Raw genomic sequence first — 25,113 nt, 5'->3', positions numbered from 1 at the left:
CCTGTAAGAATCTGTGCCTGAGAAACATTAAAATAAACAGGATGTGATGGTAGAGATGAACCCACTCAATTTTTGTTGAGAAAAACACAAATATAAGCAATAGAGGAAATACAAAGCCTAGATGGTGTGTAAGATTGGACCCTCCTGGTTACTTGATAATGTGGAAACAGAGGAAAGGTTGTGAGTTTATAAAAACTGAATGTGGGCACAGTGTAGTTGACTTTCTCAGCCTGGTACCAGAATTTCTAAGTATTATCCACATCCCACCTTCTTTCCACAGGAGTTACCATACAGAGCACATACCACATAACTCACTGAGGTAGAAATGTCATTCAAGAGGCAACATCTTATCACACAAAGCAACTTCTTATAGCTTCAAGGAAGTTTATCTTGTCTACAATTTGGAAAGTCAATAATTAAGGCAGAAATTGCAGATGTCATTGAGATGGGAGGGAGTGATTGTTTAATTATTAATTGTAAAATAAATGTTAATTTTTCTTTCTTTTTTTGGTTACATGTCTTCTAGGCAATAATGCAAAAGAAGAATAAAATTCAAAGATTGGGATCTTCTGAACTCCACTTTTGGGTAAGAATTAATGTTTTTAACAGTTTCTTTCAATCTGTCTTTTTATTTCTTATACTGAATGAAGAAGTAGGTTTCATTAAATAAAGAAAAAACAAATGTAATGATCTTCTAGGTTCTTTTTGAGGCATCCCTGTGCCATATGGTGAAAACGGAGAAAGATTTGTCCACCAAGTAGTTGACAACATGACACTTTTTCATATACTGTTGGGCCTGCCTAGAGTTAGCTGGGTACCTGGGTAGAGGCGTGTGGATTGAAGAGACAATGAAGAAGACAGAAAAGAGTCGAGTCGAGAGGTCTGCTGGTCAATGCTGGACAGCCCTGAGTTTATTTCACAGCCAGCTTATATACAGTTTTGAAGGATAGAGATAGAACAATGCACAGCACAGGCATTCAACCACTATCTATCCTGCCTTGCACCAAGGAACAAGCAGTTTCATTTTCTATCTCAATGTACCTCTGGAAGGCATCAGCAGCTTGTGTCTAGCTAGATAGTATGTTCCCTCTTATGGGCTAATCAGAACTTTTTCACAGCCCTTCAAGAGACTCTGTGGCCTAATCAGAACTTTCTCACAGCCTTGGAGCAAACAAGCTTAAACTCTGTTGACTCAGAATAGACTTCAGATTCAAACTGGGAAACTGAGTCAGTTGTGGGCTCCCACCGTTCCTCCTTTTTTATTTATTTAAAGACTCCCATGAGTCTCTCAGATGACCGTGCCTGTCTTAGGTGTTTCCTTATCACAGTCCAAACTTACCCGTCATGGGAGTATGAATTCCATCATTCACGTCCTGTCTTAGGTTGAAAAGAGGCAAAGAAAACTTACCTGTCTTTGGCTACGAGCCTCTGGTGTCAAGTCAGGAATGTGCGGAGTTTTACTCCGTGGAGTTCTGATCCCAATCTCTGCAATGAGTTCAAAATCAGCTTGAGAATCATAAGCAAACAGATTGTGCCTACTAAGACACATGCTCCAATATCTACAACACTACTCAAGAATGAAGTAAATGATGACCATGATGGGATAGCCCTTTTAACTTGTTCTAGAATATCTTCAGCTGTTTTAACTGCATCAAAATCCAATTTAGCCTTTCTCATTTCTAATATCTCTTGATGTGATTTAGCCAAATCTAAGGATTCATTAGAATCATGCCAAATTCCTTTAAGATGTGCCTTAACTCTTTCCCATCCAATAGCACTTTCATGATACACAGAAGATGTAACACAAATCCATTCATAATTATCATGACATTTCAAATGCACTCTAGCTTTCAGGCTTTGGAGTTCATCTCCCAAAAATTGTACCATATCATATAAAGCATTCAATTTATGTTCCACTTTTACATCAATATCTTCTTGAATCTCTAATGTCATAGAGACATTCATAGACAATTGATTAACAAACCCTGCTGTCTGAATGGATTTAGACAAAGTCACTGAAGCCACCATAGTAGTAGCAAACATAGTAGCAAGAGCTGCAATTCTTGCTATAACTAATCCAGCAACACGTTTCTGCCTGCTTAAAGCTTTCTTAATTTCTTCAATTACTTGTAGCCCTTTATCATCAAACCATGGATCATTCATATATACTGGCAATATAACAAAAGAAGGTTGTTTTAACACTATTATGTGAATGTGATTATCCATTTTGGAAATGCAATTGGTCAAAATACAATTAAGATATGATACTTTAAACACAGAACCATTCATAGAAATATTTGCTTTACCAAATAAAGAACATAGGGCATTTTAACACAAGCTAAAACAGTTCCTTTCAAAGAACAAGCAGGTTTCAAATGACTGGAATGTCCTGTGACTGTTCCCATGGCAGCAGCAAGTTTCCAAACGTAAGTTTGTGGAGATCTAGTACTGGAATACCAAATTCCAGCTGACGTTCCTTGGTCTCAAGATTCTGCTGTAGACACAGGATAAGAGTCACTATAATCTTCCTGATTTCCAGACCAGTCAAGATTTGCTGTATCCCTGTGATGCTGTACCTTAAAGGAACAATGCCATTACATCATCTCCAAAACAAAGTTCTGTTAGACTCTCACAGTTCTTTTGTACATGGAGGAAATCATTGAGGGGATGAAGTAATATTTGTCCAATTACCTTGAGGAAGCAATAACTTTGTATAACTGGTACATTCTTTATCATGTCCCAATACTCATTTTGGAAACACTCCAAGACATCCCTCCAAAGTAATATTTTTTTACAAAACATATAGGGATCCCTTTACCACATCCATTGTAAGAAAAATTGCGAGTAATGTGGAACTCTTGGGTGGCAGGTCGATCTAAAAGCCTGGTATCATTAACAGCAACCATAATTTCTTTTCTTTCCCAAGTTGCAGGATGTAAAATTGGTGGAACAGGAACATAGGCCCAATCATGTCTCACTCTGGCATCTCTGGATGGTCATCAGCAACATCAAGATTAGCATCTCTCTGCTCCATACACCACACCAATCTTTCAGGCAACCTACAATCTTCATTTTCTTCCTGTAAAAAAACACAAACATGCCCTCATCCCCATATCAATACAGGGTCGGGGCCCTTCCATAAACCATTACAGGGATCTTTCCATTTAACTAGAGCAAATTTAGTGGTGGTTCCTTCATGCCAAAATCAATCAGCTGCAGATTTTCCAGCAGGATCCACATTTAAAAAATTTAAAACAAATAAAGCATGATTTAAAGTGTTGTGTGGTGAATGGGGGTATAACTCCCCCTTCTTTAATTTTTTAAGATGCATTTTGAGGCTGCTGTGAGCCCTCTCAACAATACCTTGTCCTTGAGGATTATAAGGAATGCCTGTTTTATGTTCAATTTGCCATTGAAAACAAAATTGATTAAAAGCTTTACTAACATATCCAGTTCCATTATCAGTTTTAATAACTTTTGGTATTCCCATATAGGAGAAACACTTCAGGCAATGAGCAATTACATGGTTAGTAGCCTCACCCGTTTGAGCAGTAGCCATTAAAAATCCTGAATAAGTATCTATAGTTACATGCACGTATTTTAATTTTCCAAATTCTATAATGTGAGTGACATCCATTTGCCATAAATAATTAGGAAGGAGACCTTGAGGATTTACTCCAGAATGAGGTACAGTTAAATATTGAGGACATGTAGCACATTTCTTAACAATTTGGAGAGCAGTTTCTCTTGTTAAAGCAAATTGTTTTCTTAAGCTTTTACTATTTTGATGATGTAAAGCATGTGATCGATGAGCAAGTTCAACTTGAGATAAAGCGATTAACTGAGTAAATTTATCAGCTAAAGCATTACCTTCAGCCAATGGACCAGGAATATTTGAATGTGCTCTTTTTTTTTTTTTTTTTTTTTTGGTTTTTCGAGACAGGGTTTCTCTGTGTAGCTTTGCGCCTCTCCTGGAACTCACTTGGTAGCCCAGGCTGGCCTCGAACTCACAGAGATCCACCTGGCTCTGCCTCCCGAGTGCTGGGATTAAAGGCGTGCGCCACCACCGCCCGGCGAATGTGCTCTTATATGTTCCACAAAATAAGGCGATTTTCTTAAATGAATGGCATTATGAACTTGTTAAATAATTTTCTTATTTGCTCATTAATAGTTTTAATATAAGAAACAGTTTCTATAATTTGAAGAGCTCTATAAATATATTGGCTATCTGTATATAAATTAAATGAATTATCTTTCAGAATTTGAAAGATCATTGTGACAGCTTTTAATTCAACCACTTGAGCTGAGGCAGGAGTAGTTTGAACTATATATCCTTTACCATTAATCACATAAGCTGCTTTCCCATTAGATGAAACATCAGTAAAAACCAAAGCAGCATCTTTCACTGGAATATGCTTTACTACTTTGGGAAAAATAAAGGAATGTATCAGAGCAAAGTGTAATAATTGATCAGCAGGATAATGATTATCAATTTGACCCAGAAACTGAGCAAAAGCAATTGCCCAAGAATCATTATTTTGAAATAACCCGTCAATCTGTTGTTGAGTGAATAGCACACAAATAGTTTTTGGCTGTTTGCCAAAATACTTTCTGGATTCAACTCGACTCTTGTACTAGACATTCTACAGCTTCATAATATGGATATAATACCTTAACAGGTGAAGCGGGAAGATGTAACCATAAAAGAGGACCATCTTGCCATAATACTGCTGTAGGAGTAAGTCTAGTGGGCAGGATATATGCTTGCCAAGGTTGATCACAATTAATATAATGTATCTGCTGATATTGAGTAGCATTCTCAACCTGTGCAAGAACCTGTCTTCCTTCTTTAGTTAACTGTCGAGGTGAATTATCATCACTATCTTCTTTTAAAATATCATATAAAGGTTCTAAATAACCAGTAGATAATTTTAAATAAGATCATAACCATTAAATGTTTCCTAATAACTTTTGAAAATCATTCAATGTTTTTAACTCATCTTTTCTTATTTCTAGTTTCTTAGGCTTTAATTCCTTAGGATATAATATATATCATAAATACTGAAAAGGTGGCTCTCTTTGAACCTTTTCAGGGGCTATAATTAATCCTACTTGAGCCAAATCTTGTTGTATTTGGCCATAGGTAGCTAATAAAATTCCCTCTTCCTTATAAGCAGGTAAAACATCATCCATATAATGGATAATATAAAGTTGTGGAAACTGAGCCCTAACTTGTTGTATAGCTTGAGCTATAAACTTTTGATGTAATATTGGGCTATTAGCCATTCCTTGAGGCAAAACCTTCTAATGAAATCTTTTCATTGGTTCCTTAAGATTCACAGAGGGAATACTAAAAGCGAATCTTTGATAACCCTAAGGAGCCAAAGGAATAGTATAAAAACAATCTTTTAAATCCAAAATAATTTTATATGTATTACTAGGTATTGCTATAGGGGAGGGCAATCCAGGTTGCAAAACACCCATCAATTGCATAGTTTCATTCACTTTTCTAAGATCTTGTAATAATATCCATTTGCCTGATTTCTTTCTTTCTTTCTTTTTTTTTTTTTTTTTTTTTTTTTTTTTACAAAGCTAGGAGAATTAGAAGGCTCTATATGGCCATTGTCCAGCTGTTCCTTAACTAACTGCTGGGCTGCTATTATCTTTTCTTCTGTTAAGGGCCATTGATCCACTCATACAGGCTCATCAGATTTCCAAATCACAGGGTCTGCATGGGGTACAGACTGTCCATTGACTCCTTCTAAAAATACCTTAATCCAGCTTTATTAGGCCTTTGCTGTGGAAGCAAAGGAGATACACGTCCATCATTCCCTTTTCCTAAGCCTTGATCTGGCAATAACTCTTGTTGAAACATTTGATTAGTGACTACTTCATTAGGACTATACAAATAAACTCCCATCCGACTCAAAACATCTCTTCCCCATAAATTTACAGGCAATCGAGGAACAATGTAAGGTCGGAAGTTTCCTTCATGCCCTTCTTTATCTTTCTATATTAATTCATCACTACTCTGTTCAGGACTCTCTGACCAATTCCTTGTAATTGTGTCATGGTTTGTTGTTTAGGCTAGCCATTGATTAGCAGTAATTACAGACACATCTGCACCTGTGTCCAGAAGATCAGAGAACCTTTTTCCATTTATAAATAAAATTAGTTCTGGATGTTGTGGGCCTATAGCTTATAACCAATAAGCATCAGAAGAATCAAATTCTTCTTTTCCTCTTTTGTTATGTATAGCTTGATTTTTTATTTGCACCTGTGGAAGTAAAATCAATTGAGCAAGTCTCTGCCCTGTCTTTACAACAGAAATTCCATTAAGTGAATGAGTCATAACCTTAATCTCTCCTTCATAATCAGTATCTATGACACCTGGAGCAACAAAGATTCCCTGCTTAGTTATACTACTTCTCCCAAGCAAAAGACCAATTGTGCCTTCTGGTGGAGGCCCATAAATGCCTGTACGCAGGGCCTGAACTCTCATTTCAGGAGTCAATACTATGTAGGAGGAGGAACCGAGGTCCAATCCTCTGCTGCCTGGGGTTGCTCTGTAGAGGTCTTGAATGGATTTCTTCACTGAGGAATGAATGAATGGTTGGAGTGCCCCATAACATTGTTTCCGGGCCTAAGGCTGGCCCCTTTGCTCGTTTCCCGACAGAGGGTTTTCATGCACATCTTTTATTGACTTATATTCTTTTACCCAATGTTTCCCTTTTTTACATCTAGGGCATAATCCAAGTTCCTTCAGCTTTCCCTTGGGGAATTGTCTAAACTGATGTCCCATCTGACCACACCCGAAACAACTTCCAGGTGGTCCAACAATCCTCCTTTTATCTGGAACCTGTCATCTTTGATGAAAAAGCACATCTTTAATTGTCTTTCCCTACATTGCAGCAGCCATAGCCAGCCCTTGAGTATAAGAAGGGCCAATATCGGAGCATAACTGAATAGAATCAGAAATATCTCCTTTGTTTCTGAATGGTCTAACGGCAGCTTGACAAGCTGCATTAGCATTCTCATAAGCCAACAGTTTTACAAGCAAAAGTCCAGCTTTGTTATCCCCCAATAGCCTTCCTGTTGCTGTCATTAGTCTGGAAACAAAATCTTGACACAATTCATCAGGTCCCTGTCTTATTTTTGATAAATCTTATGTTTGCTTTCCAGTACCAGGCAATTTATTCCAAGCTTTCTTTGCTGCAGAACTGACTTGAGCATACACTGCCATGTTAAAATTTAAATGATTATCCACATCTCTATAATCACCTTTACCTGCTAACATCTCAAAAGTAATAGGAATCTGTTGAGCTCTGTTAACATTAGCAGTACTTTCATTCTGCTCATGTAATTCTGTTTTCCATAATAAATAATCTCCTCCAGATAAACAAGCTTTAGCTAATTGTTTCCAATCTTCGGGAGGCAAGGCTTCAATTGCCATAGCTTCTAAGATGGCTTGAGTGAAGGGCGCTGTTGGGCCATATTGAGAACAAGCAGACTTTAACTCCTTAAGTTGTTTAAAAGGAATAGGCATATGTACTCTGACTACATTTCTTTGAACATCCTGCTGTTCCATAACTGGAAACATCATAAATCCATTAATATCCTCTCCTTTATTAGCCGCTTTCCTTAAGCTAGCTTGTAACAGACTAATAAAGTTTGCCAAGAGCCTGGAGGCTTCTGAACCATTGCAATCACAGGAGGTTTCTTTACCATAATAGTTGAATCTTCAGGAGGGTCTAAACCCACTATCACTGTAGGAAGAGGAGTGCTTCTTTTCAAGGTGGAAACTTGAAGCATTTCCAACTTTTTACTCAAAGGAGCTTCCAATTTTATTAGTTCTCCCTCCTTCTTAAATTCTTTACTCTGATACTGTTCAACATTCATAGTCATAAGCAGAGAGCCTTTCAGCCTTCAGAGAGCTTTTCAGCCTTTACTTTTAATTCTGTTTCATCATCAGTATCTGACTGATTATCCTTATCAGATGACTTCTTAGAGGCATCTGTATTAAATGATTCCTCTGGAGGAGCAGAAGATTTATTTTTTCTCAATTTAGGTAACATCTTCTGTCTGTCAGGACGAAGATATAGACTGTCCCAAATGAGTGTCTAAAATATCTATTGGAAGTTTTTCTGGACCATGCTTACCATAATACTGCTGTATTTTAACTCCAATACATCTCCAAATATCTGGGTCCAAGGCACCTTGTTCAGGGAACCAAGGACAAATCTTTCTTACAAATTCTAAAAATTTACACAATTGCTTACATTTTACTCTAGTGCCTCTAGCCTTTAAAGTATCATTAAACAAATATACAAACCTCTATTTTCTATTTGCTTGACCCATGTTTATACTTTACTCTTATTCACAAAATTTTTTACCCCAGGTTTAATTTTTTATTTACACTTACGACTTTTACTCTAGAGTTAACTCACCACAGCTTCCACTTTTCTCGAGTGCGCTCCTTTTTCTTCTGTGGTGTCCATCTCGGACTCCTCCGTACCCAGCCCCACGTTGGGTGCCACTTCTTGGGCCTGCCTAGAGTCAGCTGGGTAACTGGGTAGAAGCATGTGGATCGAAGAGACAATGAAGAAAACAGAAAAGAGTTGAGAGGTCTGCTGGTCAATGCCGGACAGCAATGCCAGACAGCCCCGAGTTTATTTCATGGCCAGCTTATATACAGTTTTGAAAGACAGAGGTAGAACAGCACAGGCATTCAACCACTGTCTATCCTGCCTTGCACCAAGAAACAAGCAGTTTCATTTTCTATCTCAATGTACATCTGGAAGATATTAGCAGCTTGAGTCTAGCTAGATAATATGTTCCCTCTTAAGGGCTAATCAGAACTTTCTCACAGCCCTTCAAGGAGACTCTGTGGGCTAATCAGAACTTTCTCACAGCCTTGGAGCAAACAAGCTTGAACTCTGTTGACTCAGAATAGATTTCAGATTCAAACTGGGAAACTGAGTCAGTTGTGGGCTCCCACAATATACAATACTCTTGATTTCAGAAAACTGTCATTTTGATAAAATTAATGAATATCAGTTATTTTACTTGTGAACAGTAAGTAGAATCATGTCTGTGGCATTTAGAAGATTCTACTAAATTGCACATAAAAATGTATTGGTTTAGCATTTTTCACTGGCAGAGACTGAGCAGAAATCCTCTCAATAACGTGGAGACAGAGGTGAGGAGAGAAACCCAAAAAGTTAAGCCAAGGACACGCTCCACCCTGAAGATCTGGCATTGACTATCCCTTCCTAGCCTCAATGGGCAGCCATATCACCAAGACAGGTGACATGAAGACAGCTGTATTAGTCATATTTCCAGAAAGACAAGGAAAAAAGGTGTATTTGTCACTTGTATCAGAGGCGGCAGTCTGTTGTCACTCAGCCCTGTCGTTTCTGGGCAACAGTGATGTAGAGCGCCACGGCAGTGGTTAAAGAGTTAAAGAGTTGCTCACCTTATGGCAGCCAGGAGGTAAAAAGAGAGGGAGGGAAGGAGCTAGGGACCTTTTATAACAAAATCCCACTCTCAAACTCTGTTAGTCTAGGAATCGATAAAGGCATTAATATTTGTGAGATCAGAGCCCTTATGATCCAATCACCTCCCAGAGGCTTCCTTTCTGAACCCTTCTACGCTGAGAACTCTCTGCCTTCAGTCCATGAGCTTTGGGAAACATTTAAGAGCCTAACCAAAATATCTGTAAAGAATTAGCTCCCTACTCCCTATGCCTGGTATTTGCCACCCTCCAGTTAACGGCAAGAGGACTGATGAGGGGCATTCTCTCTGATGGACAACATGAGTGGGGACTGAGACAAAGCCATAAGAGGAACCAAGTGAACTAAACTGACAAGCATAGCTCTGCAAAGATTCTGAAAACTAAATTGTTATTGTAACAAGAGTATATAAAAAGGTCAGGGGTTACATAGGTTGAATTGGAACATTATTATAGGTTAAGATGGGGTGTTAAAATAGGTTCCACAACCTCTGTTACATGATTCAGAATGCATCAGATGCAATAACTATTACCAATAGCAAGAGTGAGAAAAATAATAACTTGAGTTAGAAAAGGCAATTAGCATATGCCAGCATTGAGATGAATAGGGTGGTGGTATCTTTGGAAGTCTGCATTTCTTTTTACTAATTATTTTAATAATGCAGATTTATAGGATACAATGTGATCATTTGAGTCATGTATATAGTGTATAGTGATTAGAGTAGTTAACTTTTTCCAGCTCCTTAAGTGCTAATAAAATGTATTACTTTGCAATAATTTTACATATTTGTTGTATAAAATATGGTATTTCAGTTCTTGTAGATCATCGCTCAGACCATTGGGATGACTCCCACCTCTCCATCATTACCTTGTGTTTAGAGCCTTTGCATACCTGTTTTCCAGCTTTCATAAAATACACATGAGGTTATCATGAACTACAGTCATGCCTTGGTGTTGTGGATCACTGGAATTTACTCTGGCTAGATTTACTCTGGGTTTACAGCCAAAGAAAATGGGGTCAGTATATCAGAGGGACACCTGATAGTCTATGTTTATGGTGCACTATTCTCAATAACTAAGACAGGGAATCAATGTGGGTGCTTATTGGTGGATGAATAAAAAAGAAAATGAGGTATGACTGTGCACAATGTAATTTATCATCTATAAGTAAGAATGATATTATATGATATATAGAAAATGCACAAAGCTGGAGGCATTACACATAATGAAAGAAGTCAGGCACAGAAAAAATACTGCTTGCTCTTTCCCATGTGTGGATGTTTTACAGACATTGACTGAAATGTATTATAGTGATTACTGCAGGCTGTGAAGAATGGAGGGAGGGGAGAGGGAGATTGAACAATGGGCACTAGGATTATTTGATGAAGATTTTAAAACAGCCATTATAAAAATGCTTCAGTGAACATATTTAAGTATGTTAGAAACAGATCACAACATCTCAGGAAATAGAAGCTTTTAGAAAAAAGAACTTGGGAATTATATAGTTGAATAACACAGTAAATATAAATTTAAAATGTGGTGAATAACCTTATGGTAAGAGTGAATGATTGTGAGTAAACTGCATCTCTGAAGATGGAGCAAGAGAAACAACTTGATCTAAATTAAGATTGGAAACATGACAGTACCTCAGAGATCTGTGGGCAATAAGAAAAGGTCTGTTATATTGTCATCAAAATTCTAGAAGGGGCCAAAAATAGACAGGCTAACAACTACTTGAAAAGCAATGACTGAAACCTCAGTCTGTCAAAAGGTGAATCCTGATTAAGAGAAATCCAATGAAACTCAGGCCAAGATACATTATAACAAAATTTTAGAAAATGAAAACGATATTAGGTAGAGATAAATAGCATATTGCCTAGAAGGACAAGACAGAGAAGGGTTACACCAGACTTCTATCTCCAGCTGTGGAGACAGGAGGTGGCAGGATTTGTGTCTAGGTCTGAAGGAAACGCCAGTCAAGAATTCTATATCCAGGGATGGTGTCTGTTTTAGTTGCTTTCTGTTGCTGTGATAAAAACCACCACAGAAGCAACTTGCAGAAGGAAGAGTTTGTTTGTACTTGGAGTTCTAAAGGGGTGAGTCCACTGTGGTGGGAGGCCAGGCAGCAAGCAGCATGAATAGCAGCAGGACCAGGGAGCTGAGGGCCAAACAGAGACTGTGAACTTGAAGTGATATGAGCTTTGAATTCTCAGATCCCACCCCGAATGATGAACTCCTCCAATAAGACTGTACCTCCTAAAGCTCACCAAACAGCGCCACCACCCAGGAACCAAGTATTCAAATACATAGGTTAATGGGGATATTTATCACTCAAACTGCTACAGTGTCCACTAAGAATGAAAGAGATGGGGCTGGACAGATGGCTCAGAGGTTAAGAACACTGACTGCTCTTCCAGAGGTCCTGAGTTCAATTCCCAGCACCCACATGGTGGCTCACTACCATCTGTAGTGAGATCTGGCTCCCTCTTCTGGCCTGTGGAAATACATGAAAACAGAACATTGTATATATAGTAAGTAAATAAATCTTAAAAAAAAAAAAAAGAATGAAAGAGATGAGTCTGGAGAGATAGCTCAGCAGTGAAGAGCACTGGATGCTCTTCCAGAGGTCCTGAGTTCAACTCCCAGCAACCACATGGTGGCTCACAAACATCTGTAGTGAGATCTGGTGCCCTCTTCTGGTCTACAGGCAAACATGCAGTCAGAACACTGTATACATAATAAATAAATCTTTAAAAAAAGAATGAAAGGGAAATGAAGGTATTCTAAGATATTCTAAGTTATCAAGGATAACTAATAGGGTTTGTTAATAGGGAAACAATGGAGGATTAACTCTACTTCATAAAGCAAAAGAAAAGGGAGATTTTAGAATGGGTTAGGGATGTAACTCAAAGGTGGCCTCTTTGCATGGCATGCTTAAAGGTTCAATACCCAGAACCCACAAGACAGAAAAGAAGCAAAAAGAGAAATAACATCATAACTATTTTTATGTGTGTATGTGTGCGCACATACACACATGAGAGCTTCTATAATAGTAGGTTTCCATGTGACTTTTTCTAAATGTCTTTAATGCTGGTTAGCCCTCCCCACGCTCTCTTCCACCTTGCCCTCCCATCTTCCACCCCAACTTAACCCTCCTTGTTCTATTATTCCCCTTTAACGCTTTCTACCACCTGTTCTCTCTCTCCTCTCTCAAAAACACTGCCCCCCACCCATGGTTCCTTGCTACTTTCCAGACCTTTGGAATGTGGGCATTCCAGTTGAAATACACACATCTGGAGGTTCAAAGATAACATCCACAATAAGAGAAAACAGGTAACATTTGTTCTTTTGGATCTGACTTTCCTCACTCAGAATGATTATTTCCAGGTCTATCCATTTACCTGTTTATTTCATTATTTCACTTTTCTTAACAGCTGAGTAACAGACCATTGTACAGATACACCACATTTTTACTATCCATTCATAGACATCTAGGCTGTTTCCATTTCCTACCTATTGTGAATACAGGAGCAATGAACATAGATGAGCAGGATCTCAGTGGTAGGATATAGAGTCCTCTGGATATATGCCAAAGAGTGGTGTAGGTGAGTCTGTGACAGATTTATTTTCAGCTTTTGGAGAAACTCTATAGTGATTTTCATAGTGCCTGCACCAGTCTGAACTCCCACCAGCAGTGAATAAATGTCGCCTTTCCTGACATCCATGCTAGCATTTTTTTTTTAATATTAGCTATTCTGAATGAGGTAAGGTGACATTTCAAAGTAGTTTTTAATTTGCATTTCCACGATGGCGAAGGATGTTAAACAGTTTTTAAAGTGTTTCTCAGACATTTGTGTTTTTTTTTTGTTTTGTTTTTTTTTTTTGGTTTTTTTTTTTTTTTGAGACAGGGTTTCTCTGTGTAGCTTTGCGCCTTTCCTGGAACTCACTTGGTAGCCCAGGCTGGCCTCGAACTCACAGAGATCCGCCTGGCTCTGCCTCCCTAGTGCTGGGATTAAAGGCGTGCGCCACCACCGCCCGGCGACATTTGTGTTTTATCTTTTGAGAACCCTATTTAGCTCCATTCCCGATTTTAATTGTTGATAATAGCTGCTTATATTCTTGGTCTTCCTTTCCTGTGTGAATGAGTTCAAGCACATTCCCTACTTTCCCCTTTCTCAGGTTCAGGACATCAGATCTTATGTTCAGGTTCATGATCCATTTGACATTGAGTTTAATGCAGGATGAAATATAAGGATCAAGTTCGATTCTTCTATATAAGCTATCCAGTTTGACCAGTACAATTTGCTGAGGTTATTGTCTCTCTCTCCAGTGTCAACAATTACTAAATGGGACCTTATGAATCAAAACCCTTCTGTCCAGCAAAGGACACCATCATTCAAGTGATGCAGCCACCTACAAATGGAGAAAAAAAAATCTTTACAAACTATATATCTGTTGGGTTAATATGTAGAATACACAAAGAACTAAAAAGAAATTAAATATCAAGAAAACAAGCAATTCAGTTTTTAAAAATAGGGCGATAGAAATCCTAACTAAGGTACATGCATATATAGAGGGTCTCTTTTATTTATGGACAATTGATTTATGGACAATGTATTTCTCAAGAAATACAATTCTGATTATGTGCTCATCTTCCTGTTTGACTTCTGGTCCTTCCTACCAGTCTGGTCTCACTTGCATTCTTCATAGTTACTTAGTTGCCTTTGCTTTAATATATTTGCCAAATTTTTATTTGGACCTTTTCTTTAGACAGCCCATCATTTCCTTTGTCTTCAGTTATAACCTCCTCTTCACTGTCTGTGTTTTTTGGGTTTTTTTTTGTTTTTTTTGTTTTTAAGATTTGTTTATTATGTATACAGTATTCTGCTTACGTGTATGCCTGTATGCCAGAAGAGGGCACCAGATCTCATTATAGATGGTTGTGAGCTACCATGTGGTTGCTGGGAATTGAACTCAGGACCTCTGGAAGAGCAACCAGTGCTCTTAACCTCTGAGCCATCTTTCCAGCCCCACTGTCTGTGTTTAATGGAAGTTTTATTTTGTCCTATTTCTCCCATTTCTTGTCTTGGATTTTGAGTTTTCTATGAATTGATTTTAAAAACATATGCATTTAAAAATATCTTTCTACTGTACAAAAGCACATAATTGAGCTTATTTTTTAATAAATTTCTTTATTTATTTTACATCCTGGCTGCAATTTCCCCTCCTTCCTCTCCTCCCAGTCCCTCCCCCCACACTCCCTCTGTTCTCACCTCCCAATCCACTCCTCCTTTTCTGTTTATGAAAAGGCAGGTATTCCATGAGTATCAACAAATTGTGGCATATCAAGATGCACTAAGACTAAGCACCTCCCCATGTATTAAGGCTGGGCAAGGCAACCCAGTATGAGGAGTAGGGTCCCAAATGCCAGTAGAAGAGTTGGAGACAACCTCTGTCTCCACTGTTAGGAGTCCTATAAGAGGACCAAGGTACACAACTGTCCCATATATGCAGAGTGCCCAGGTCAGTCCCATGCAGGCTCCCTGGTTGTTGGTTCACACTCTGTGAGCCCCTATGAGCCCAGGTTAGTTGATTGCTTGAGTTTTCTTGTGGTGTCCTTGACCCCTCTGGCTCCTACAATCCCTTCCCCACCTCTTCTGCAGGATTCCCCAAACTCTGCCTAATGTTTGGCAGTGGGTCTGCACCTGTTTCCATCAGTTGCTGGATGAAGCCTCTCCAATGACAATTGGGCTAGGCACCAATCTGGTTATAAGAGATGGCCAGTTCAAGCTACATATCTGCTATTGCTGGGAATCTTAATTGGGGTCTTTCTTGTAGATTTCTGGAAGATTCCTGTGTGTTAGGTTTTTACCTGATCCCAAATGCCCCCCCTTTCCAGTAGTCTCTTTCAGTACTGTCCTCTGTAATTCCCCCCCCCACTTGATTGCTCTGTTCCCATCCCCATCCTCCCTCAGTCCTATAGTGAAAACTCTTCTCTTTCTTCTCCCCAGAGAGATCCAAGTGCCCCTGGAACCCTCCTTGCTATCTAGCCTGTCTGGGGCTATGGATTGTAGCATGGTTATCCTTTATTTTGCAGATAACCTACACTTATGAGTGAGTACATACCATGTTTGCCTTTCTGGATCTGGATTACCTCACTCAGGATGATTTTTTTCTAGTTCTATCCATTTGCCTGCAAATTTCCTGGTGTCCTTTTTTATAACAGCTGAGTAGCACAACATTGTGTAAAAGTACCACATTTTCTTTATCTATTCCTCGGTTGAGGGACATCTAGGTTATTTTCAGGTTCTGGCTATTACAAATAAAGCTTCTATGAACATAGTTGAGCAAGTGTCCTTGTGGTATAATTAAGCTTCTTTTGGGTATATGTCCAAGAGTGGTATAGCTGGGTCTTGTGGTACGTAGATTCCTAGTTTTTTGAAAAACTGCCACACTGACTTCCAAAGTGGCTGTACACATTTGTACTCCCACCAGCAATGGAGTGCTCCCCTTGCTCCCCTTCCTTTCCACCATAAGCTGTAACTTGTGTTTTTGATCTTAGCCATTCTGCCAGGTGTAAGATGGAATCTCAGAGTCATTTTGATTTGCATTTTCCTGATGGCAAAGGATGTTGAACATCTACTTAAGTGTTTCTTGGCCATTTGAGATTCCTCTATCAAGAATTCTGCGTTTAGATCTGTACCTCCTTTTTAAAATGGATTATTTGGTTTGTTGGTATATAGTTTATTGAGTTCTTTATGTATTTTGGAAATCAGCCCTCTGTTGGATGTGGGGTTGGTGAAGATCTTTTTCCATTCTGTAGGCTACTGCTTTTTCCTATTGATGGTGTCCTTTGCCTTTCAGAAGCTTTTCAATTTCATGAAGTCCCATTTATTAATTATCAATCTTAGTGCCTATGTTATTGGTGTTCTGTTCAGGAAGTTGTCTCCTGTGCCAATGCATTTGAGATTATTTCCCACTTTCTCTTCTCTCAGGTTCAGTGTATCTGGATTTATGTTGAGGGCTTTGATCCACTTGGACTTGAGTTTTGTGCAGGGTGATAGATATGGATCAATTTGCATTCTTCTACATGCCAACATGAAGTTAGACCAGCACCATTTGTTGAAGATGCTTTCTCCTTTCCATTGTATAATTTTGGCTTCTTTTTTTTTTAAAAAAAAAAAATCAGGTGTCCATAGGTGTGTGGATTTACAGGTGGGTCTTTCCAAATGATTCCATTTACCCACCTCTCTGTTTTAATAGCAGCACTCTGTGGTTTTTATTACTATAGCTCTATAGTAGAGCTTGAAATCATGGATGGTGATACCTCTGGAAGTTCTTTTATTGTACAGTGTTGTTTTAGCTATATTCTGGATTTTTTTTCCATATGAAGTTAAGTATTTTTCTTTCAAGGTCTGTAAAGAATTGTGTTGGAATTTTAATGGTGATTGTATTGAATCTGTTGCTTTTGGTAAGATGGCCATTTTTACTATTTAATCCTACCAATCCATGAGCATGGGAGATCTTTCCTTCTTTTGATATCTTCTTCAGTTGCTTTCTTCAAAGACTTGAAGTTCTTGTCACACAGATCTTTCACTTGCCTGGTTAGAGTTAAACCAAGATATTTTATAATATTTGAGGCTATTGTAAAGGGTGTTGATTCTCTGATTTCTTTCTCAGTCAATTTATCATTTGTATATAGGAGGGCTACTTTATTTTTTAGTTAATCTCGTATTCTGCCACTTGACTAAAGGTGTTTATCAGCTTTAGGAGTGCCCTGGCAGAGGGCACTTATGTATACTAACATCATCTGTGAATAATGATACTTTGACTTCTTCCTTTCCAATTTGTATCCCCTTGATTTCCATTAGTTGTCTTATTACTCTAGCTAGAACTTCAAGTACTATAATGAATAGATATGGAGAGAATGGACATACTTGTCTTGTTGCTGATTTTAGTGGAATCACATTGAGTTTCTCTCCATTTAATTTGACGTTGGTAATTGGCAATATATTGCTTTTATTATGTTTAGCTATGCCCCTTGTATCCCTGATCTCTCCAAGACTTTTATCATGAAGGGGTGTTGGATTTTGTCAAAAGCTTTTTCAGCATCTAATAAGATGATCGATCGTGTGATTTTTTTTTTTCTTTCAGTTTGTTTATATGGTGGATTACATTGACAGATTTTCATTTGTTGAGCCAAACCTGCATCTCTGGGATGAAGCCTACTTGATCATGGTAGATGATCTTTTTGATGTGTTCTTGATTCAGTTTGCTAGTATTTTATTGATTATTTTTTGTATCAATGTTTGTGAGTGAAATTGATCTGTAATACTCTTTCTTTATTGAGTCTTTGTGTGGTTTGGGTATCAGGGTGACTGTGGCCTCATAGAAGGAATTTGACAATGTTCCTTCTGTTTCTATTTTGTGGAATAATTTGAAGAATATTAGTATTAGGTCTTCTTTGAACGTCTGGTAGAATTCTGTGTTAAAACCATCTGCCCCTGGGCTTTTTGAGGTTGAGAGATTTTTAATGACTGCTTCTATTTCTTTAGGAGTTATCAGTCTACTTAAATTGTTTATCTGACCTTGATTTAATTTTGATAAGTCATATCTATCAAGAAATTTGTTATTTCATTCTTGACCAATGATTGTTAATTCCTGTTATTTTGTTGTTGGTGATGGTAGTGTGTGTGTGTGTGTGTGTGTGTGTGTGTGTGTGTGTGTTTTGTGTGTTTCCTTTCTTCAGGTATTGCTTACTGGTGTGAGTATTTATTGCCTGTGTTTTTGTGCATGTAGTTAACTTCCTGGGGTTGGGGTTTTCCTTCTAGTACCTTCTGTAGGCCTGGGTTTTTGGATAGATACTGTTTTAATTTGACTTTGTCATGAAATATCTTGTTTTCGTCAGCTATGGTGATTGACAGTTTTGCTGGGCATAGTAGTCTGGGCTGGCATTCATGGTCTCTTAGAGTATGTAAGCCATAAGTCCAGGCCCTTCTGAATTTTGGGGTCTCCACTGAGAAGTCAGGTGTGATTCTAATTGGTCTGCCTGTGTATTTTACTTGGCCTTTTTCCCTTGCCTCTTTTAATATTATTTCCTTGATCTGTATGTTTAGTGTTTGGATTATCATGTGGTGAGGGGATTTTCTTTTCTGATCCAATCTATTTGGTGTTTTATAAGCTTCTTGTGCCTTTATAGACATGTTCTTCTTTAGGTTAGGAAAAATTTCTCAATGATTTTGTTAAATATATCACCTGTTTTTTTGAAAGCTGGGCTTCTTCTCATTCTTCTATTCCTATTATTCTTATGTTTGCTCTTTTCATAGTGTCCCAGATTTCCTGGATGTTTTGTGTTAGGAATTTTTTAGATTTAAAATTTTCTTTGACAGGAATCTATTTCTAGTACTGTAAAAGCTAGTTCCCAGTGAGAAGGCTTCCAAGTTGGTTCCAGCTTGATTCTACTCAAATAAAAAATAGTCAAGAAAACAAGTGACCCAACTAAGGAATGTGGGCTATGGCTCTGAACAAAGGGTTCTCACAAAAGGAATGAAAGGCTAAAGATATCCCCCAATGTGTTTATCACCCTTAAAATTAGGGAAATAAAAATTCAGATTACTCTTAGATTTCAACTTACTCCAGTCAGAATGGCTAAGATCTAGAAAAGTATAACAACAATTGCTGGTGAGGCGGTGAGGAAAGGGAGCCCTAGTTCACTGTGGGATTGCAAACCAGTCTAGTCACTAGGGAATCCTCCAAATGCTAGAAATGTGTCTTCCATATGACCCAGCTCTCCCACTCCTTGACATGTGTCCAAAGGACTTGATGTCCTACTCCACAGATACTTGTTCAGCCATGTTCACTGCTGCCCTACTCACAATAGCTAGGAAATGGAACAAACCTATACATCTTTCAGCTGATGCATAGGTAATGAAAATGTGATGCATATGCACGTCAGAATACTATTTCTCTGTAAAGAAGAAGGAAATGAAGCTTTCAGGTAAATGGATGGAATCAGAATGTATACTGAGTGAGGTACCCAGATCTAGAAAGACAAACACCGCTTTGTTCTTTCTTATTTGCGGATCCTAGCTCTGAAAGTTTAGATACAAGAAAATTTTCTTTTCTTAAAGAAAGACTCATATTCATGCAAGAGCAGTGAAAAATATTTGATAAAATATTTTTATTAGTTTTTTGAGAATTTCATATAATGTATTTCAATCACACTAACTACATTTCTCCCACTAACTCTTCCCAGATCTACCTCCATCTCCTTATCCCTCAATTTCAGGTCCTTTTTCTTTCTTTTTAATGACCTATGGAGCCCAATATGTACTACTCACACACATCAGGGCGTGTGGCCCTCCACTGCAGTGTTGCTGAAATGCCAGGGGCCACACTCTCAAAGAAGATTGACTGACTCTTCCACAGAAACTATCAGCTATCTGTCTACAGCTCCTCAGCTAGGGATTGGGCTTGGGAACTCATTCCCCAGTCATACTAAAATGTAGGCTGGCTTGATTTGTTCAGGTCCTGTGCAGTCAGCCATAGCTGTGAGTCCTTGAATGAAGTAGTCCTGTCCCTGTCACATCCAGAAGACACACTTGAGCTACCCTCCTCTCCAACCTTGGGATCTTACCATAGTTCTTATCCTGCTCCTCCAACCACTTCTCTGAGCCTTGGCTTTTAGCTGAGAGTAATGTTTAGGAGTAAAACTCTCTCTGTCTTCAAAGAGATTAAAAGGAAGTTTCTTGTTCTTTACAATTATATTCAGATTTAGGGTATGTAGTATCCTGGTGTTTTTAGGTCCTTTATCACAGTGTGACAGTTTCATCAAATTTCATTCCTTGACAATATACACAATGGTAAGTCAGCTTTCCTTTTCTTTCTGTTCACTCCACATAGCACATGAGTGCATCTCACATAATTTAGTTTTGTGCTGCTACTTGTGGGTATCATTAAACATTCTAACTGAGTCTTTTGTTCTTTTTAAAAGCCAAATTCTCTTTATTTTCTAGCTAATCCAAGGCTGTGCTTGGTGGAGTGGAACAATTATTTTGAAATTTCTGACATCTAAAATTTGTGGCGTTTCAGACCATGTAAGTACTTTCTACTTGAAACATTAAACTTTCTAAAGATGCACAACTGGATAAGAATTTGAAGTGGTCTGTTTGTGTGTCTTCCTTTGTCCAGAAGCCAAGCACATTTCCTGCAGAGTGATAATAAATGCCCAGGGAAAATGTGTAGTGGCTGCTGTCTCAGTCCTCTAGAGACAAAACTACAAATTCCCTTGGTAGTAACTTGTAATATTGCAGCTAAAGATGAATATTTGCTTAATGATAATTTTTCCTTTTTGAAGATGTTAATGTATGACCAGTACCTACTTATCTTTGAAATACAGAATTTTAAATTTTTTAAAAATAGTTTTATTAATTTCATATTAAAGGCTAAAATTATGTTTGTATTTAAGACTATTTTTATTGTGTAAAAACAAATTGACAGCTTTGTCTTTTTATCCTCTAGAAAATGTATGTGGATTCTTTATCTCTGATTTGATATTTATTTGTTTACATCAAATAATTTCATGAAAGTCCCTTTTCAAGGCCTAACTCCCAAATATGCATAGATACATATTTGATTTTTAGTACTTTCTTTTTTTTATTAGGAGATTTTCTATTCATCTTACATACCAACCACAGATTCCCCTGCCCTCTCTCCTCTTGCCCCCGAGCCTTCCCCCCCAGTCCAGCCCTCCATTCCCACCTCCTCCAAGGCAAGGTCTCCCCTGGGGAGTCAGCAGAGCCTGATACATTCAGTTGAGGCAGGTCAAAGCCCCTCCTCCCTGCACCAAGGATGCACAAAGTGATAGCTGAGGAGCTTCCATGGGACTGGACTAGTCCCTCTGGATAAGCGAGACAGTTGTTTAGCTTGAACTGTTGAGGGTGCCTCCAGGCAGTGGGATTGGGATCTGTCCCTAGTGCATGAGCTGGCTTTTTGGAGTCTATCACTTTCTTTTAAGAAATAAGCATATATGAACATAACAGAAGAAACTGTAGAATGGAATTTTCTTTATTTAGTACTGTTCAGTAAGGGCCCATCCAGTACAGAATCATATTACCTTTGGTAACTGATTGTAGCACTGCTTCTGTAAAAGGCCAGGTGGTGAGGAGGGCCAATGAAGTGGTTTACACTCACATAAAAGAATTTCTACACGTAAATCCTATTTTGTACTTACTGATATGGTAAATATGGATTCTTAGGTACATTGGTTGTTTCTATTTTCTGGGTTGTATGACACCAGTTTTCTTTATTACCTTTAGTTTTCTGTTAGGAAGGCATATTTTTTTATTTAACTTTATTTAGACTTTCTACATTACTTATCCATTTGGTAGGTTGGTAATTTTATTTCTCACCTTTTTCCATATTCTCACTCAACCTCTGTAAATCTATAAAGAAACATACACATTGCTATAGGATGAAGTGAAAAGACAATTCAATAATTTTATGATAAATTATTAGATTATAAATTCATAATTAATGGTATGATAGTAGTCCCAAAAGACTTTTCCTATGTGATATCCACTAGATGTAAAATTTTAGTATTTTAAACAAATTATTATTAGTTGTCAGGATTATTTTAAATTAAAAAATGGTGAGTAACTTTGAGAAAAATCCTCAGTATAGGCCAATAAAGAGGACTCTTTAAGCTAGCGTAAATGCTGATAATCATCAGAGTTGTTAAATTGTTTCTGTGCCTCTCAGGGAATTTGAGTTAAGGTTTCATATGTCAAATATCTCACAGTGGAAAAGTAATTGTTTCATCGGTGGTAGAAAGCAAGGCTTCTAGACTGGTTTGATTGATGGTGCCAAGTAACTAAGTCAAAATAGAACGTGTAGTTGTGATTCCTATGAGAAGGGTTCTCATGCTTAAGGGATGAATGGATGTCTGAAATCATTAAGTACCAAACACAGCCAGTATGTACGGCTTTGTGAAAACTGTAATACCTAGAAATGTTTATGATTTGTAGTGTATAGTGAAAAGTGAACTAAAAGTGTTTTTACCATAAATTATGTGATTATAAATGTCACAAACTAGTTTACTCCAGGCAAACACTGGCTTCAGCCTTACCATCACTGCTAATTTTTTCCTGACTTCTTTCCACTTCTTACCATCTCTGTATTTTCGTATTAGTTCTTTGAGAATTTCAAGTTTCACCTCCCCTCCTCAACTCTTCTCAGATCCACTCCCCATCCCCACCCACACAATTTTGTGTCCTTTTATTTTTACATCCCTCAAAACTAGTTTATGTGTCCAATTAGTCTCTAATGTGTGCTTGGTCAAATTTCTAAGGGCTACAGTCTTAAAGAAAACTATTATAGCCTGGTGTGGTATGCACGCCTTTAATCCCAGCTCTCAGGAGGCAGAGGCAGAGGCAGATGGATCTCTGTGAGTTCAAGGCCAGCCTGGTCTACAAAATTCCAAGACAGCCAGTGCTACACAGAGAAGCCCTGTCTTGAAACACATCTCCACAAAAGAAAAAGAGAGAGGGTGGGGGAGGGAGGAGGGATGAAGGGAAGAAGGGAGGGAGGGAGGGAAGAAGGAAGGAAGAAAAAGAAAGAAAACAATCTCTCCATCTCCCAGCAGCTAACAGTTTCTAGTCACTCCTTGGCTAAGGATGGGATTGTGTGACCAACTCCTTTGTCCATGCTGGGATTTGGTCTGACTTGGGCTTGTACAATGTTTCTATATGGTGTCCCAACTGCTGTAAGTCCATATATGTGCAGCTGCCCTGCTGCATCTAAAGCTTCCTTCTAGTCATCAACCTCTTCTGGCTATTACACTTGGCACCACCTTCCACGATGATCCCTAAACCTTTGGAGGGCTGAACATTCTGCAGTCTCTTATTTTCTGTCCCTTGGATAGTTGTGGGTCTCTATGTTAATCACTATTTACTGCAAATAGAAGTATCTCAGTGGAGGGTTGAGAAATGTATTGATCTATGGGTATAACCATATGCCATGAGGAGTCAGCTTAATACTATGCCCATTTGGCAATGTAATAGCACCAGGATCACCCCTAGGGTCTGTGACTTGTTTAGGCAGTTTCTTGGACCAATAATGGTGCCAGGTATGGGTTGCATCTTGTGGAATAGAACTTAAATCCAATTAGAAAGTGATTGTTTATGCTAATGATGTTCATGCCACTGTTCTCTGTTGCCGTTATAAACCATTGACCCAAACAACTTGGGGAGGAAAGAGTTAATCTAGTTTCCATGTCACAATTTATAACTGAGGAAAGTCAGAGCAGAAGCTCAGTAAGGAACCTAGAGGCAGGAACTGAAGCAGAGACCAAGGAGGAGAACATCTTACTAGATTGTTGTCCATGGCTTGCTCATCTTGTTTTCTTCTCCAACCCAATGTCCTGGGGTTGGCACTAGCCATGGTAGGCTGGGCCCTTCTATACCTATCGTTGATTGAGAAAGATGCTCCACAGACATGACCACAGGGCAATCTGATAGGAGCTGTTCCTCAATTGCGGTTCTTTCTTTCCAAAAGCCTCTAGTTCGTTGTCAGGCTGACAAAAACTATCCAGCACACTTGATATTCCTATTTATTTTCGGTAGTCTTGATAACTCATCACTAACACCCTCAGTCCTCTGCATTTGGTTTTTGATTCTGAGGCACACTTCTGCATCTTGGATCCATCTGCTCTGTTACACTTGGGCGATATCATTTATCCATTACTAGCTATACTGTGTGATTTTCATTCATTTTGCTTTATTTTTTCCAGATTCGCCTGAGTGACCTCATAGCAGCCAGAATCTTAAGGTACACAGATTTCGATACCTTAATATACACCTGTGCTCCTGAATTTGACTTCATGGAACAAGCGGTATGAATGTTTCTCTACTTTTCATTCTCTGCACATGTAATGATTTTGTTCTCTGTTCATTTTCCATTTGGTTTGAAATACAAAACAAACTTTGTACTTGGAAACACCCAACTTATTCTATTTTCGTTTAGTGTCTGCTAGCCATATGGCATTTGTCACTAATTTTACCTCTAAAATCAATGCCTAATAGTCTGGATCTAAAAGAACTATAGATGATGGTTAGATGACAGTTAAATCAGATAATTGAGGTAAAATATTTGATCAAAGTGATCACTGCTATTACAAAAAAAAATTGTTTTTAGTAATCAAGGCCACTGAGAGATCAGTTAGGAAAATGAAATTCAAATCCTTTTTTTTTTTTAGAAAGTCACTTTCACTGCATTATTACCCTAAATACTACAATAACTTGTAACAGGTTATTGCCTAGACAGGCAAACTATTAGTGAACAAATACAACTTACGTTACAGAATGGCATGACTTTCACCAGTTGAAAAGGCTCAAGCTCATTGTCATTAAAGCATTGCGTTGCTGTAAGATCATAGACTAAGAGCACAGTAACTATATAACACAATTCTTCCACTTACAGTGAGAGAAAACTAGGCACATTGGCTCTGATGGGTCTTTGAGCCCAATACAGTGTCCTTCCTCAATGTGAGGCTTCCTTTTTCATCTTAGACTAGAAATGTTGTCTCTGGGTCTGTCCTTGCCTAA

At 38.3% G+C, this 25,113-nt stretch overlaps 1 protein-coding gene across 1 annotated transcript in view; it reads left to right on the top strand.

Annotated features, from left to right (window-relative positions):
* Dpy19l2 (dpy-19 like 2) overlaps window positions 1-25,113 on the top strand; it is a 101,177-nt gene that overhangs the window by 40,774 nt on the left and 35,290 nt on the right. Inside the window, exons 12-14 of the mRNA XM_059267532.1 lie at window positions 527-586; window positions 20,527-20,607; window positions 24,300-24,401. Of these exons, the coding sequence (XP_059123515.1) occupies window positions 527-586; window positions 20,527-20,607; window positions 24,300-24,401 (243 nt within the window). The remainder of the gene's footprint in view (window positions 1-526; window positions 587-20,526; window positions 20,608-24,299; window positions 24,402-25,113) is intronic.

Source organism: Peromyscus eremicus, chromosome 7 (assembly GCF_949786415.1).
Source record: "Peromyscus eremicus chromosome 7, PerEre_H2_v1, whole genome shotgun sequence".
Taxonomy (NCBI): Eukaryota; Metazoa; Chordata; class Mammalia; order Rodentia; family Cricetidae; genus Peromyscus; species Peromyscus eremicus.
The sequence above is the reverse complement of the archived record's forward strand: the minus strand, read 5'-3'. Positions and strand labels throughout refer to the sequence as shown.